The following is a 17,039-nucleotide window of genomic DNA, read 5'->3' on the forward strand; positions in this document are numbered from 1 at the left end:
ATAATTGTTATCTTAAGTGTTTGAAATTTTTGAAATTTGTAACTTGTCACTATATTATTATTATTATTATTATTATATATATAATTCAATAAACTTATCTGTTCATGATATAATATACAAAGTGTCCCGCGAGACTTTTGCAGATAGAGCGGAAAACTGAAAAGAAAAATATGTATGTATTTTGCAATTTTCACAATGGTTAACGAGATATTAATTACTATAAATTGCCGAATATTAGCCTTTAATAATTTTTTACTCAAATACTATTAACTTTACAGAAAAACAGCAAGAGACAAAAATTGCTTATTTTCTTCTCATAAAATTCTGAGAATTTTTTCAGAATTTTTTAATATTGTATTTTCTCATGTTGGTAAAAATAATAATTGCAATAAGAAAATGCAGTACTAAAAAGTTGATGAAAAATTCTGAAAAATGCTTGAAGCTCTATGAGAAGAAAATAAATAATTTTTATTTCTTGCTGTTTTTCTCTAAAGTTGATAGTATTTGAGTAAAAAATTATTGAAGATATCCGGCAATTTTTAGTAATTAATAGTAGTTAACTATTGCGAAAATTGCAAAATGGTAGAGAACTTTTCGACTCAGTTTAATTCGCTCTATCTACAAAAAAAAGCATTTAGCAAAAGTTTCGCGTATACATATATATATATTAGGTGTTGGAATTAATTCGTAGCGTTTTTTAATGAAAGAATGTTATTTATTTCACATGAGCATTAAAAAATACATTAATGAAAGTACTTCCCATCACTTGTAAAACGCTACGAATTAATTCCAACACCTAATATATATATATATATATATATATATATATATATATATATATATATAATACTACATTTTACGCGATGCAGAAAGAGAACAGTAGAAAGAAAGAAGATAGAGCAAAAGGCAGAGGGAACGTGCGTCTTCCATAAGTATAATGTAACAGTATTTGTTTCTAATCTTCTATTATATATTATATATATATATAAAATCAGTAAAAATAAAACAAACGATTATGATTTTATTATTGCCAAAATTTTAAACCAGTTTAAAGTAATGCACAAGCATTCGCATATCAAATCTCATCATAAAGTTAAGGTTATCATGAGATTTTGACAAGGAACAAAAGTTAGTATCACGTATATGTGTAAAAGCATAATACTTTATTATAAATATTCTATTGATTTTAAACCAGTAACTATATTTATTTATTTATAGGTGCTGTTAAATTATACAATGTCATCCTTTTCAGAATCTCTCGTATCCACTTTAGAGTATGCTTGATAAAAGAGATACTTGTCTCTTAAGTAGCAATAAAAAATCATTTTTATTATTTTAAACGATAAAGACAATTTGAAAGAAGGAACAAAATTTCTTAAACGTAGCAAAATGAAAGCACTACTTAAAATATTATATTCACTTTGTTGGAGCAATGCATACTTGATATTGGGTATATGCATGGGCCTAAGTTTTAGTCTGTTTTTGATACCAATTGACGTTGACAAACAGCATGATGTAGCGGAGTCTTTTGATCATTCCTTAAATACTTTAGAAGACATAGATCCCTATGAGCCGAGAATAAACACGGACAGTAAACCGCAACAGATACAAAAGGCAAGGAAAGCATTTGTGCGTCCTAGATATTACTCTACAGAACTTGGGATCAGAGAGAAGTTGTTTGTGGGAATTATAACAAGCCGCGAGCACTTGCACAGCAGGGATGTAGCGCTGAATAAGACGATCGCTCATATAGTAGATAAAATTCGCTACTTTATATCTATACCAGAAGGGACCAAACCAAATGTCTCTTTTCCTGGAATAGTGGGATTTACCGACACAAGGAGCATCCTGAAGCCTTTCCACGCCTTGAAATATATCGTTGATAATTATTTAGAAAGTTACGATTATTATTTTCTAACTAAAGATGTAAATTACATAAATGCCAGAAGTCTAGTGGAGTTTGTAAATAAAATAACTGTGAGCCAGAACATTCACATGGGCGTTCAAAGCGAAATTGATACCTACTGTTCTTTAGGTAAATGATATGGATTTATAATTTAATAAATTAGTCAATAGTTAACTAAAATTAAAATTATTTTCAGAATCCGGTATACTTTTGAGCAATTCCGTTATACGAGAAATGAAAAATAATCTGGATTGGTGCGTCAAGAATGCATATTCGGATTCAGACGACGTTAATTTTGGTCGTTGCATTTTGCATTCCACTTCTATGCCTTGTACTAATCACATAGAGGGACGAAACTTGACGTTTATACAATTGAAATCCATATTTAATTTTGAGAAGGACTTCGTCCAGTTGACTGAGCAAAATGAATTCCAGAATTCAGTCTCTATATATCCTGTCTATGATTATAAACTCATTTATAAATTTAACATGTATTTTGCCGCAGTAAGTCTTCTGAAATAATATAGCCTTAGCTATAAGTATAAAGCATCCCCAGTTTATTTTCTTGGAAGAGAAGGTAATACAAAAGGAATATTAACAAAATATTAAAATTGTTATACAAATAAATATTTTTTAATAAGACTTCAAATTTGTTTTCCGTTAAATTTATATAACGTTTATAATTTGTAGGAGTGCTTTATACTTTTGGCAAAGGGTGAACATAAATTAAAGCATTTTACAAAATATGATTTACATATCTAATATATATAGAATTTTAAAATATATGTAGCTTTATATCATAATATATTACTTTCAGATAAATTCCATTAAAGTTCACAAACAGATTAATGATATACGTAAGATAATATCCGCGACTGCACATTTAGGCCCGCCGAATCAACGTAATATATCATGGCCCATTGGAAATCAACCTGGAAATCGACCTCTAGGACGTTTTGACGTTTTGCGCTGGTCATACTTCAATATGTCTCATGTCTTCTTTGAAACTGATTTCATTAACATTCAAGAATTAAAGGGTGATACAAAAGCTGATATAGATAACGTAATAAACACAGCTGTGAACAATATTATAAGCAAATACGATAACAAACTAAGCTTCGTCAGACTGTTGAACGGCTACTTAAAATTCGACGCGTCCAGAGGAATGGATTATATACTCGACTTAGTATTTAACGAAGTAGCCACAAGTAAGGAAATAAGAAAGCGAATCGAAATCTGCAAGCCGCTAGGAAAAGTAGAAATTATACCTGTACCCTACGTGACTGAAAATACAAGGATTAATATAATTATCACTATCGATCTGAGTAAAAAGCAAGATGCGGTAAATTTTATCGAACACTACTCACAAAATTGTATGGAAAAGAAATGCAAAACCTATCTTATGGTGGTTAGTTTAAGCGCATTTAAAAATGTGCTGTTTTTCTGATATAATGTTATATAATAATTTGAATAAGTAATATTAAAATATTATACGTTTATATATTATTTTTGTAGGTCCTCTTATATAATTCAGATTCACCATCGAAAGGCAAAGGCGATGTCTACCTCGATGTAAAAACATACATATCAATGCTGAATGAGAAATACAAAAAGGATCAATCTAAAATTACTTGGCTTTCAATACGATTACCAGTTAACGTAACTTCTGTAGATTTGGACCCGATGTTGAAAATTGCCGTGACTGACTTATGCGCGAAAAAATTCTCATCAGAAAGTCTGATTCTTCTCGTGGAAACAGGAACGAAATTGAAAATAGATTATTTAAACAGAGTAAGTATGCCTACATCAATATTAATAACCAATATTAATAACATTATATAATTATTTCGAATACAGTTAATTCATTATTATTCATTACTATTCAGGTTCGAATGAATACCATTAATCGCTATCAAATATTCAGTCCGATCCCGTTCATTGAATATCATCCTGATATAATTTATGCGGACGAAGTAGTAACTCATGACGAAGTGGACGTCAATAGCAATTATGGCAAATATGACGAGCAAAATTATAACAATATCGCATTTTACATTAAAGATTATAACGCAAGTATGCATTGTGTCTTCAACTCATTTCATAAAGTCCGAATATTTTGATATGAATAAAATTTGACGTTTTCATTGAAACGTGTTTCAGTGCGGCAGACGGTCGAGGCGAACATTCCGTTAGTGCGATCGGATAAGGATATTGCTACTCTGCTAAAACTTTCTAAACACAGCCCGGTAACTTCTTTGTTTGAAATGTATGTGTCATTTAGCGATATGCATGTGTTTCGCGCGATAGAACCAACACTGAAGATAAAATACAAAGATGTCAACTGCGATGACGTTTCCAATGACAATATTTATAAAAATTGCCTTAAATTAAGGAACAATCACTTGGGTAAACGTAGTCAACTAGCTAGATTAATATTAGATTATCAGAGCTATCAAACATAAAGAAATGTAGATCGTAGTACGTAATCTTTAAAGAGAAATACTATTTATTGCAATATTTACGTTATTCAGGGTAAACGCCTTAGATCTTTTTAAAGCGAAAAGTTATTTACAATTATCTACGATCTAGGACAAAAATATTCAATACATCTGTTAGATATATTTTTTATATAGATTTATATATATATACATGTCAATTATGAGCATTTTATTTATTCATGTATTTTATTCTCAAAAAAAAATAAATATCCATAATTATTTATACAGTGTTAGTTTATGTTTCTTTTGAATGATAGAGTTAGGATTTCATTCTTTAGAATTGTAAAAAAATAATTGCACCTATTACAATTACGATACAACAGCGAAGTATATATAAAAATTTTAAGGAATCTGATAAGTTGTAAAATTGTCGATATATTATTATTAACAAAGAGATGTCACAGAAAAAAAATTCGAAAATTATACTTCCTTGGAACACTTTTTTTTTAAGTCTACCAACGTATCACTGTTAATCACTATCCGATTCTGATTCAGATAATTGCAGATCATCATTTAAGATATCGTCCGTTACGAACAATGTAGGTGAGGCAGTTGTACCATTCAAATTACCTAAAAAAAAAATAACATTTTTTAAATACAATTTTAAATTAAGAGTTAAATTGGAGATAATTTTAATAAATTCATTTAAAAAATGATAAAGAAAAATTATAATATATTTTTTATTCACCATTAATCCCTGTTGGCACTGAGATTACATTTTCTGTTTCGTAATCGCTACTTGAGCTATCAGAACTCGAACTGCTCGAACTGGAATCGCTCTCTAAGGTTGTCGATTTTGCAGTTGATATTGGAATTGACTGAGGAATTACGGTCTGCGTAGAGGAAGAGCCAGGTATCACTGACGCTGACAATGCAAAATCATCATTGTCGGATCCGATCATTGGCAGACTAGCCAAGGTCGGTTGTCCACTCGACGATTGCATAGGTGAAGAGCTGTTATTCAAATCAATAATATTTACAACATTCATTCATTTCATGATTAAATTTGGGAAGTATCCATACAATTTGACAAAACAGTTAGTCTGCTCGCCGAGTAATTGAGTTCTTATAAATCTAGTTGATCATACATTGTCTGCGTTCACTAGGGGTGCGTTCAAGAATTATGTTCAAATAACTCTGGAGATCGATCATGTTTTTGTACTAGACCGGAAATGTGAAAAATGAACATTTTTTTAATATACTGTGACTGTATTCCAAAATTTACTGTCAATACTGAAACTCTAGTATATACATATACATATATATAGAAAAATGTTCACTTTTTTGATAATGAATAATAAAATGGAATAAAGTTACAACGTGTGAGCATCTGAAACGAGAGAATACAACCCGAATTTTTCCTTCAACTTATTTAAAAAATTTACTTGACGATACATACTTATTGACAGATGTATTAGGTGGACTTGGTTTATCGTACGGCGATGTCCGTGGCGAACTCTGTTTGGGATGTAATTGCAGCGAAGGTTCTCTCTTCTTCCCACTAATAACTTTGGTCCTCCCGTTCGCTCTGCCATATGTGGGGCTCTTTTTAACTTCGACGGGCATGGAATTGTTATTGCTATTACGTTTGGGTTCCGCTCTACAAAAAACAGAAGTCATGAGATTTGATAGCGCATAAAATGCGATGCAACAAATAACGAATTGCGATAAACGTACCGTGTCTTCTTAACTTGAATATTCGCAGTTAATTTTTCTAATGTAATTTCTCCGGTAACCTTATCAAAAATTAGCACATACTCCTTGTTATAAGGTCTCTGAGAACCCTTAAACACAGTGTGAGGGGTGCCAGCTCCATCTAAATGTGGCACAGTGACCGTTATTGTATTGTCTGAACCTACATCGACTCGGGCCACCTTGGAATCGTCGACACTCGCGGGTTTGAAGTCGTCTGGAAAAATCGTACAATCAGATTCTGCGATCAGAAAGAAGAATAAAGATAAAAATTCAGATAGGATGAAAAATTAAATGTTAGGAGAAATACAGAATAGGGTTGGTGATATGCTTCGAAGGCTTAAATCGAGATATATTCATATTTTCATTTATAATATAAAACTATATTTATATTTATTATTTTTCTAAAAGCTAGCTTTTCAAATGTTTCAGCCAACAAACAATTTCTATGTGATATCTGCTGTCCAGATGTTCTATTAATGTTAATGATAGCAAGATACATTATAATTGAAAAGAACCTGTTGGATATGTGGATAAAAAGTAAAAATACAATTCTTTAGATTTAGATTTCAAACATAAAAGTATTTCAATATTGAAAGTACTTTATTTTTTAAATGATAGATAAAAAAGTATGTAATAACGTTATATATAATAACGTTTGACACAAATTAGTCAATGCTCAGAATTACAAATCTTAGGGTGTGTTTCATTTCATGCATAGATATGCATAATATATCATATATCCTTGTTTAACATTCAGAACAAGGATAAATGATGCATCATATGCATTATGCATGAAACGGAATGCACTCTTAGGCAACATAGATCTAATAATGCTAAACATAACAATCCGATTTATAAAGGAGAAATTTCAAAATTCTATTATATTGGAAGGATGATGCATACTTGAGATAATACATATTTTAATAACCTAGATAAAGATAAAAAGTCATTTATTCATCTAGATAATCACGAGGATAATTTTATATATATATAAATGACTGTTAAAATCTGATCATCAAATTATCATCATATTATTATATAATTTCAGATAGCAACTGACTATGTACTTGTCATTTTAATGTCAAAGATATAATACATTCTAGAATTTGTTTTTTTTTTTATAAATATATGTTACTAATGATTTAATGAACACAACACCTTGTAGCTAAATTTTTTTGTCATCTTGTATCTATTTTACTTTAAATACAAAAAGTGTATACTAATTTAACTATTAATAGAAAAGACTTATAAGGTTGATATTATATTTGTTGTACAAATTTTTTAAGTGTGTTAATTGGCTGCAGGACAGAGAAGTTCTCGGACCTCTCTATCCTATGATCAATTAATAGACTTGAAAAATTTGTCATACGACAAAAACGAACAAATGTAATATTGGCCTAAGACTATATACAATCCAGATAGCCAAACATGATATAGCATACTGTGTAAACTAATGCACTGCATATTATGTTGTTATATATTTGTTTGCTATACATTTGCTGACATCAAAATAAAACACATTATGAAATACAACATTACTGCTTATATATGTAATCAGTTGTCAAAATTTCTAGAGCAAACTGTGAACAATGATACATTATGTTGCTGCAATATGACAGCAACATGTTAGCAACGAATAATTAATTATTTCATCTTGAGCATCATGATGAAAACATGACAGCAACAGAACATATATAACGATTTCTATTGGTTGTTGCAAATGTCTTCTGCAAAGGCTATAAAGTGTTTTAATTGCAACTAGTTGCTAACAAAATGCTGACAATATGAAATGTTACACGTTTTCAAGTGGTGATCAATATTTATGCTGACATGTTGCCATTACTTTGTCATTACAAGAATTCGAGTTCCACTGAGTTCAACATGACAGACATGCTGTCTCATCTTGTCATGTTTGTCGAAATTGATTGTTACATGTCAGCAAACACACTGCATTTGGCTATCTGAGAAGATATAGATGGATGTGTAAGAAGAAAACCAATAAAGAAAACAAATCAAAGAAAATCAATTGTAAACAAAGTCGTTTCTTGATATGTAAGCTGAAGAATAGTCTGGATTGTAAGAATCAGATTCTGGGAATACTGGCATTCTCCTTGGCTGAGACTTTTGCTTTACTCCAAGGTGCTGTCTCTAGCTCAGGTTCTAACATCATTAAAGCAAAGGCTCGAAAGTGCTGCTGTTCTGCTTCTCTACCTCAAGAAATTGGATTTACTTACATTTTAGAGTATGAAATTTGGAACTATTGCTCGTGAAACTAGGCCCTAGCTTGAGCTCACGGACTTCGGGCCCCAAACCAAGTCGCTCGACCATGCTGACACCTTGCATTATCGAACTTTTTCTTCGTAACTTTTTCTTTTCTTTATTTTTAACAAATCGGGGATGACCGCATGTGGAGCACTGATATTATTCTCTTCCGTCTTACGTGGTTCTACGCGTTATTGTACAGCTATGTATTCTGGCGACTGCTGGAGATGACGAGATAAATATGGTACGAAATTTTCTTCCAGCGCCATTGGACTCTCTCTTGGTTCTCCGGAAGTGACGAACTAACGAATACTGACGAATGTAAGGTATGCGAGCCGAATTTAGCCGAATCATCAATCACAGACGTACGAACATTACGAACACTGGAAGTGAACACTAAAGTCTGCTGTATATGAAGCGATTTAATTATTAGACCTTGTGCACAATAGACGAAACCCTGGTGAAAATTTTTCTCATAATTTTTATACAAATTGGAACATTTTTCAGATCATACTCGGAAAGTTTACATCTTCTGTCAGAACTTCTCATATAAGTGAATTCTGAAATATTCTGAAATTTTTCATCCTATAATTTTTAAAAAATATTTTTAAATTTTTTAGATTTTGTAACATTTCATCAGAAATTATATTAGGTGTTGGAATTAATTCGTAGCGTTTTTTAATGAAAGAATGTTATTTATTTCACATGAGCATTAAAAAATACATTAATGAAAGTACTTTTAAAACTTATAAATACTTTGTAAAACGCTACGAATTAATTCCAACACCTAATACTTACAAAAAATTTTTAAAATCTTACGATTTCATTAATTAACAAATATGAAAAATTCTGAGAAAAGATGTAGATTTTCTGAGAAATGTTCCAATTCATATAAAAAATGTGAGGCAGTTATAAAATTATAGAGAAATTCTGAAAAATTATATAGAAATTCTAAAAAATTATATGAAAAATTCTGACAAAAATTTTCACCAAAGAATATTAGGAAAAGGAATAAATATCTATTAAATATTAGAAATATAAAATTTAGGAAATGAATATGAAAATGTAACAATAGATATATAAATAAAATATATTATATATGTATATGACATATGAATTGTATTATTTGTAGCCACTGCGTTTTGTATGTTTAATATTCCCATTTTTTCTAATATATTATATATTTACTATATTTCTAACATTCAAATTTGGAAAGTTTACTTGTAATGCCGTTATCATTATTATTATATTATTAATTTTTTTCGATAAGAATCTATCAAATAAATTTACATAGCCGCATAAATGGTATGCATAAGAAAATTATCCTTCGCATTTTATTATAAATACGTGCGTTTAAAAAAATAAAAGTGGATAAGTTTCTTTATGCATATATTTATGCAACTGAATAAATAAATTTGATTTATAATGATTTTATACCTCAAATTCCTGCAGTTTTGGACTAATAACTTTTAAACAATATACATAAGCGCTTTTTTAGTGCTTCGTGCTACTTGGGAACACTTGGTTGGCACTTCCAAATAAACTTTTCTGAATATTTATTATTGTTTTATTATTATAGTATATATATAAAATATTTGATTTATTTTTTAACGTTACTTCCTCATCAAATTTACAAATAGATATTGCAAAATACAATTTTATATAAAAATCAAGACAAAGAAAACAATAATTATAAATAACTTTTAAATCAATACAAGAAATGTGTTCAATTTTTACAAAGCTGTTTAAATGTAATACGAGTATACTATAATAATGAAACAATCTATGAAATTTATATATTTTTAGTATTGTTTTTAGACGTGATGCGTAATATAATAAATCAATATTATTAATAATAGTAGTAATAATAATACGATAATATATAATATTAATATGCTTATATACATATATATAAAATAAAATATTTATTGTCAATCCGACAACCAATAAGCGCGCCGAATTGCCTCGCTGTCCAAGTCATAGTTTCACAAAACCGTCAACGTGGGAAGCGTAGTTTGGCGGGTTTCGTTGCGTCTGACCGACCGCGCGACGCATCGGTGCGTGTCACTCGTGCTTACGTTCCATGGTCGTTTTGCACAGTTGTGTGCGTGCGTGCGTCGCGTTTGACCCGGCGGTACTCAGCAGTGTGCGGCGGTGCTTCAAGTGTTCGATTGCGCGTTATTCTCGCGCGTTAAATGCAGAATTTGTCACATAAAACTTACGTTCGCGACTATGGCGCAATTACGTTACACCCGTAACTTGTTCCTGCGCGGAATTTGCATTATATATCTGTTCGCGTTCCTCAGCTTCTACGTGCAGATTCCAGGTGAGGCACTGCACCTCTCGGCTGAGGCTACCAGCAACGCCGACCATACATCGGCTTTTTTTTCTTTCTGTATGCGTGGGATTTCTTCGTCTCCTCGAAGAATGTTTAGCGCTAAACACTTTGCGTTAAACATTCGAAGAACGCTTGATGCGGCTTGATGCCTTGTGCCACATAAAGAGAATGACAGTCGTCGATTAGCGACGCTTGTATACGGTACTCTGAAAGATAATAGTCCTTTGCTCGTACTATTCCGATATTTCGAGCGATTACGTCTTCTTCATTACGTTGCGTAACGGAATTTTAATGCCTACATTGTGAATTGCAATTATAATCCTGAGTGTTTAATTCAGGAATTTAAGGAACTATATGAAGTTTATTTTTTAAGACAGATTATATATTTTTTTTATTTCTGTATAAGAACTTTTTTTGCTTTCCAAAATTTCTAATATCTGTATATTTTACTTTAAATATAGAAAGTGTTCAAAATTAAAAAAATAGACTTTATGTAAATCCCATTTTTGATTTAGGATACGATATTGCAATGTTATTAATTAATAATATGTAAAACAGGATTATATGGCGACAATGGAATCCTACCAGCCAGGACACAATTGGATCTTAAAGCACGTGCAACATTATTGAATAAAATGAAACAAAAACCGACGTTCTTGTGGTTCGCGCCATATCTGGGGTTAAACGTTGATTATATGCTGGACGTGCTGTCTCTTCTTGGAGCTATTCTTTCTTTTGCAGGGTACATTTAAAAATTATAGCAAATTATAGTGCGATCACTTGCGTTACACTAGATTAATGCATATTAAAAGCTGCTATACCTATATGAAATTAGCAAAATTAAATGTAAAGATATATATATATATATATATATATATATATATATATATGTATATTTTTTAAATAATTAAGTATATAATAATGTCACATTTTTAGAATGTATTATTTCATTGTATTAAAGTTGATTCTACTATCCCACTGCATTTTATAAAGTAGTCTTTTTAATATGCTCTAATTTAGTGTGATCAAATTCATTAGAGATTAATATCAAAAGAATATTTTCAATGCGCGTGGAAATATTTGTAAAATACAATCTGTCCAGAAGTAAGTTTTATAATTTATTAATTGTTGTATTTCAAATATAAATATTGTAATTGTCATTGTAAAGTTACAGCGGAGTTGTTAATGCCTAAAATAACATTTGATTGCAGATTCGTTTCGCAGAAATTTTGCATCGCGCCAGTATTTGCAGGACTGTGGTCTTTATATTATTCTTTGTACCAGATTGGTCAAACATTTATGTTGTTCCAATGGTGAGTTCCATGATTTTTCATATAAGTAAGCAATATTAAATGAAAATCGACTGAGAAATGTTCAACATAAATAAGCGAAAAAAGCATATTCAGCAAAGCAGGCTTAGTGAATAATAATATTTTTTGCAATAAATCTTTTAGAGTGTGTGAATTTTATAATTTCTGGTTCAAGCAAACTGCTTATTAATTATTTCAATCCTGCAACACAATCCTACTGGAATATTACAAATTAAATTGACAGGCAATTTAATATTACTGATGTTAATGAATATGTATATTCAAAACACTAAAGAATTTATTGCAAAAAATATACTTTAGTCAGAATTCGAACGAACACGATCTTTTTCGTTTGTTTGTGTTGAACCTTTTGATTGATTTTCTTAATATTGTATTTACATTGTACTGAAAAGAATATTTTTTTCAACATGTACTAGTTATTGCAATTAATATCATCACATCCCTTAGTGGTTGAATTGGTAAGATACTCATATGGAATGAGAGAACTACAGGTCTGAATCGCGACTAAAATGATATTTTTCACAATAAATTCAATGTGTTTTAAAGATGTTCATTGTCGTTAATAATATTAAATTGCTTGTCAATTTAATTTGTGATAATATACATACACTTCAATTTCAGTTTAGGACTGTGTTTCATAACCGACAAATAATCGGTGCGCAATTTGTTTGAGAGAGAACTGGAAATTCATATAAAATATTAGACATTAAACCGAATATAATCTTCTTTGTTTATTTGTGATAATTTATAGATTTCTCAGTCCTGCCAAATCTATAATATATGTTCGTGACTACACGTTCCTTTGTACTATAATTGAGAAGTAATTACCTATAAGATATACTACTAATGGTGTCTATTTAAAGAATTTATTGCGAAAATTATATTCACTAAGACCTGCTTTGCGTAACCATGGCCTTTTTCGCTTATTTGTGTTGAACATTTCTCGGTTCATTTTTATTTAATCTATTTAGTCTATCTTTGTGAAAATATAATAGAATAATAGTAATAATATAAATTATTATTACACGTGTTGAAAAAAGGTAGTACAAAACTTTAAGAATATAATACTTATGAAAACAAATCGAAAATAGCAGTATCTTAATAAGCAGTACTCACAATAAGTAGTGCTCCATAAGTAGTATATTTGTCCTTTATGAACTTCTGAGCTTGTTGATAAGTTTTCAATTCTCCGTTCAGTCAATGTTAGTTCATCCACAAACGTATTGTTGACAATGTCTGGTTTTGACACAAAAGTTGAATACTGTTGTCACATATACGAAATAAACGTGAAATCTTTGAATATATTCGATCTTCAAGATAAGAACAAACATTAGAAAACGTGCCGAATTGTGTGTTGAAATGAACGGAGGACACATTAAGTCTGCTGTAAATAAATTTATTTTTTGCTTTATAACTCGGAAATAAATAATTTTTGGAGTTCTGCTTAATTTTAAGACTTTTCGATTTGTTTTCATGAGTACTATATATTCCTAAAGTTTGATACCACTTTTTTTGAACATCCTATATAATTTAATTGCTTGATAATTAAATTTTGCATATATTTGGCTTGCAGGGATGTTCTATTACTAGAGGTTGGTTTTCTATGTATATTTGTGGCACCGTTGTGGTATGCTTACCGCGGGAATCCAAGCGATGACGTGACACTCTGGGCTGTGCGTTGGTTGCTTTTCCGTCTTTTGTTTTCTAGTGGAGTGGTAAAACTTACTGCAGGCTGTCCAGTCTGGTGGAAGTTAGATGGTAAAATTATTTTTACAGAATCTAAATGCGCATAAAAATAATGTGTATGTATGTATGTATGTATATATATATATACATATATATATACATATATACATATATATATACATACACACATTATAAAATTGGTGTTACATATTAATTTTTTTATTTTATAGCACTAAATATCCATTTCGAATCGCAATGTATACCAACTGCTCTGGCATGGTATGCACATCATTTGCCAACATGGTTGCTTCGATTATCAACCGTTGCTATAAACGTTATCGAGCTTGCTATACCATTTTTATTTTTCTTCCCAAACAGAAAAGTCAGAATAATAGCATTTTATTTGCAGGTATGTAAAATTATCTATAATAGGCTACAATAAGAATATCTAAAGAATTATGTCGGTTAATTAATTGATTTTTAATTTTTAAAAATTATGATACTTAATTGTTGTTCTAGGTGTTCCTACAAATCTGTACTATTGCTACTGGAAATTACAATTTCTTTAATTTCCTTATGATTTGTTTATGCATATCCTTACTGGATGATCAATTCTTTTACAAACGAAAATCTAAAAATAATAAATCTCGTATTAGAAATTATCTTTCTACACTAATAACTATATTGGTTTATGGAGGAGTAATGTACGGAACATATATTTACTACGGTCTTAAGATAATTGACAACTGGACCATTGAATCTAATATCAGTATGTATCACTATTTTATTGATAATTGATAATAATTAGTCCTAACAAATATTGGTTACAATCACACTTTTTTTTGTAGCATTTACACAGGAGGAATTTGGTTACATTCTCTATCACGTAGTGGCATTTTCGATATATATCGGTTTAGTATCCTTTGCATTAACGCTAGTTCCGATGATTATTTCTATATTTTATACAAAAGAAATGCATAAATTAACTGATAAATTGACAGCAACATTACTTGCACTTGTCTACGTCCTTTCTATAGCTTGTATTTTTGCTATAAGCATTGTAAGTATACCAGGTAGCTTTAAGCATGCTTAAATTTATAATTATTGAGAGTTCAATGCTATGACACATACGCAGCTTGTTATTATATACATATGAAGTACGAGGTAAATGCTCGTAGGTACCACATTCCTCTTTGTCTAAAACATTTAATTCGACAATGATTAATCATCTGACTCCACTGACTCGGTTACATTCAAAAGTGGATCATCTTCATATAACGAACAGGTATGGACTATTCAGTCGTATGACAGGAGTCGATGGCAGACCTGAAATTGTGATAGAGGGAAGCGACAATATTGAAGGACCCTGGAAGGAATACGAGTTTTTATACAAACCAGGAAATGTTAACAATTCATTACCATTTGTTGGTAAGATATCTTCATACATTGATACATCAAGACCGTTTCTTTTTATTTATTCTTTTAATACTTTTTATTTTAGTTTAATATTGTATAAACTTTAATATAAATAATTGTATAAAAGATGAAGAATTCTTAACAATATTTTTTTTTGCAGCACCTCATCAACCTCGTCTTGATTGGCAAATGTGGTTCGCTGCTTTAGGTACATATCAACAAAATCCATGGTTAATGTCACTAGCCTATCGTTTATTGACTGGACAGCCCGAGGTACTGGCTCTAATGAATACTGTTGAAAATCCATTCCGAGATAGACCACCGAAATATGTTAGAGCTAGTCTTTATCATTATCATTATACATCATGGAGCCAAACGTGAGTACATTCTCATATAAGAGTATATATGTGTGTGTGTGCATCTCTAATATTCACAATAAGACTTCGATCACACCTTAAATTTATAGACTCTAGTATAGTATTATATATAATTTAATCCTATTGTTCTTACACAGATCGAATACTCGTGCTTGGTGGACTAGAGAAAGAATAGGAGAGTATTTCCCAACATTCAGCCAAAATCACTCTCCACTTATTGAATTTTTAACAAAAACAATGAAAATTCTTCAAGAGAAGCCAAGTTTTAAGGTCACAAATGAACCACTCAAACTGATTTTGGACAATCTTAGATCTTTGGTCAGTAAAGTAGAACCGAGTCTAATATTATGGAGCGTTTTCACAGCCGGTTGCGCAATAATCATAACAGGTTACAGCAATTCAGTATCGAAAAAGAAATAATTATATTGAGCGATAATCTTTATAAAAACTTAATAAGTTACAAGGTGAATATTAACAAAATATAAAATGCAAGCTGTAAAATATGCATACATCAATGAGAATTGTTTGCAATGTAAACTTAGAGTCACAAGGTACTTTTTTGCATGTAAGATATACGTCTGCATTTCTTCCTTCTACCTAATAGGTCTTTGTTAGACAATATTAACTATTATGTCGTGTATAATAACAATGCATTAAATATAAATCTACTAAGATAATTACTCATAAGAAGAGAAGGAAAGGCATTTCATTTTCCATAAAGAATTTATGAAAAGATTTGATGTATCCGATAAATGAATATGTTCAAAGTATATTATATGTATATCCCATTTACATCGTTAATAATTTGTATTTTGTTGTGTCTACTTATTACAAAAAATATGTGATATAATTTGTAATATTCAATATATATATATATATATACATATATGTTGTATGTATATATATAAATCGGAGATCTCGTTTCATATGTTTTATGAATTTATTATATATTACACATCACACTCGTTAGCATTAATTTTGATGATTTTAAGAAAGATATTATGAAATACTTGTAATGAACAAAAGAAGATATAACCATTGATAAAAATAAGAAACGAGAAAAAAGATACTTTATTATAAAATATATTTTCTTATATAACTGCTCATTGCATTTTTTCTTATGTTTTTATAAATATATATCTCTCGATATTATTACGCTGCAATGATATTATAGACTGCAAAAAGGTTTCGATAAACGTAAATTCATTTAAAACTACTACTTTATCAGTAGCCACTCTTATGGCCTTCCTAAAATCTATAAATGTAATTTTATATCTTAGTTACAATTATACTAGATAAATATATATATTTGTAACATGCGCATGCATATGTTTTAGATTGTATACACGTACATATGTACTAAACTTTCCAGATCATTATTGTTAATTATCACAGTTATGTAATACATTATGAATTATTTTCAGATTATATTTGTAATAAATAAAAGCTAGTCTTTTTTTCTATGCCCATTTACTTTAATATAATATAAAATTACTTTAATATAAAAGGAAAAGCTAAAAAAATGTATCA

At 30.0% G+C, this 17,039-nt stretch overlaps 3 protein-coding genes across 5 annotated transcripts; 2 read left to right on the forward strand and 1 right to left on the reverse strand.

Moving 5' to 3' along the window:
• The first annotated feature begins 856 nt into the window (after positions 1-856).
• Positions 857-4,627, forward strand: Chpf (Chondroitin polymerizing factor). 2 transcript variants are annotated; one of them, XM_011051718.2, is made up of 7 exons: positions 857-1,128; positions 1,219-2,035; positions 2,103-2,410; positions 2,724-3,314; positions 3,422-3,697; positions 3,793-3,979; positions 4,067-4,627. In XM_011051718.2, exons 2-7 carry the CDS (start codon positions 1,390-1,392, stop codon positions 4,366-4,368), a joined length of 2,310 nt encoding a protein of 769 aa, XP_011050020.1. In that variant the 5' UTR covers positions 857-1,128; positions 1,219-1,389; the 3' UTR covers positions 4,369-4,627. The 2 variants fall into 2 exon arrangements, with proteins under 2 accessions (XP_011050020.1, XP_087269788.1); XM_087413662.1 differs by having other exon boundaries at positions 1,253-2,035.
• Positions 4,572-13,771, reverse strand: Eaf (ELL-associated factor). Of its 2 annotated transcripts, none has more exons than XM_087413663.1 (6): positions 13,668-13,771; positions 8,334-8,767; positions 6,082-6,313; positions 5,804-6,004; positions 5,093-5,358; positions 4,572-4,974 (listed from the first exon to the last, which is right to left on the reverse strand). In XM_087413663.1, exons 2-6 carry the CDS (start codon positions 8,440-8,442, stop codon positions 4,874-4,876), a joined length of 909 nt encoding a protein of 302 aa, XP_087269789.1. In that variant the 5' UTR covers positions 8,443-8,767; positions 13,668-13,771; the 3' UTR covers positions 4,572-4,873. The 2 variants fall into 2 exon arrangements, with proteins under 2 accessions (XP_087269789.1, XP_011050022.1); XM_011051720.2 differs by lacking the exon at positions 13,668-13,771 and adding an exon at positions 10,584-10,719.
• LOC105143411 (lipase maturation factor 2) lies at positions 10,553-16,955 on the forward strand. Its single transcript, XM_011051723.2, has 10 exons — positions 10,553-10,687; positions 11,258-11,441; positions 11,911-12,012; positions 13,604-13,788; positions 13,947-14,125; positions 14,236-14,485; positions 14,565-14,776; positions 14,895-15,144; positions 15,293-15,509; positions 15,647-16,955. The coding sequence occupies exons 1-10, from the start codon at positions 10,594-10,596 to the stop codon at positions 15,927-15,929; spliced, it is 1,956 nt and encodes a 651-aa protein (XP_011050025.1). The 5' UTR covers positions 10,553-10,593; the 3' UTR covers positions 15,930-16,955.
• The last annotated feature ends 84 nt before the right edge of the window (positions 16,956-17,039 follow it).

Source organism: Acromyrmex echinatior, chromosome 14, assembly GCF_024713525.1.
Source record: "Acromyrmex echinatior isolate Ae372 chromosome 14, ASM2471352v2, whole genome shotgun sequence".
Taxonomy (NCBI): Eukaryota; Metazoa; Arthropoda; class Insecta; order Hymenoptera; family Formicidae; genus Acromyrmex; species Acromyrmex echinatior.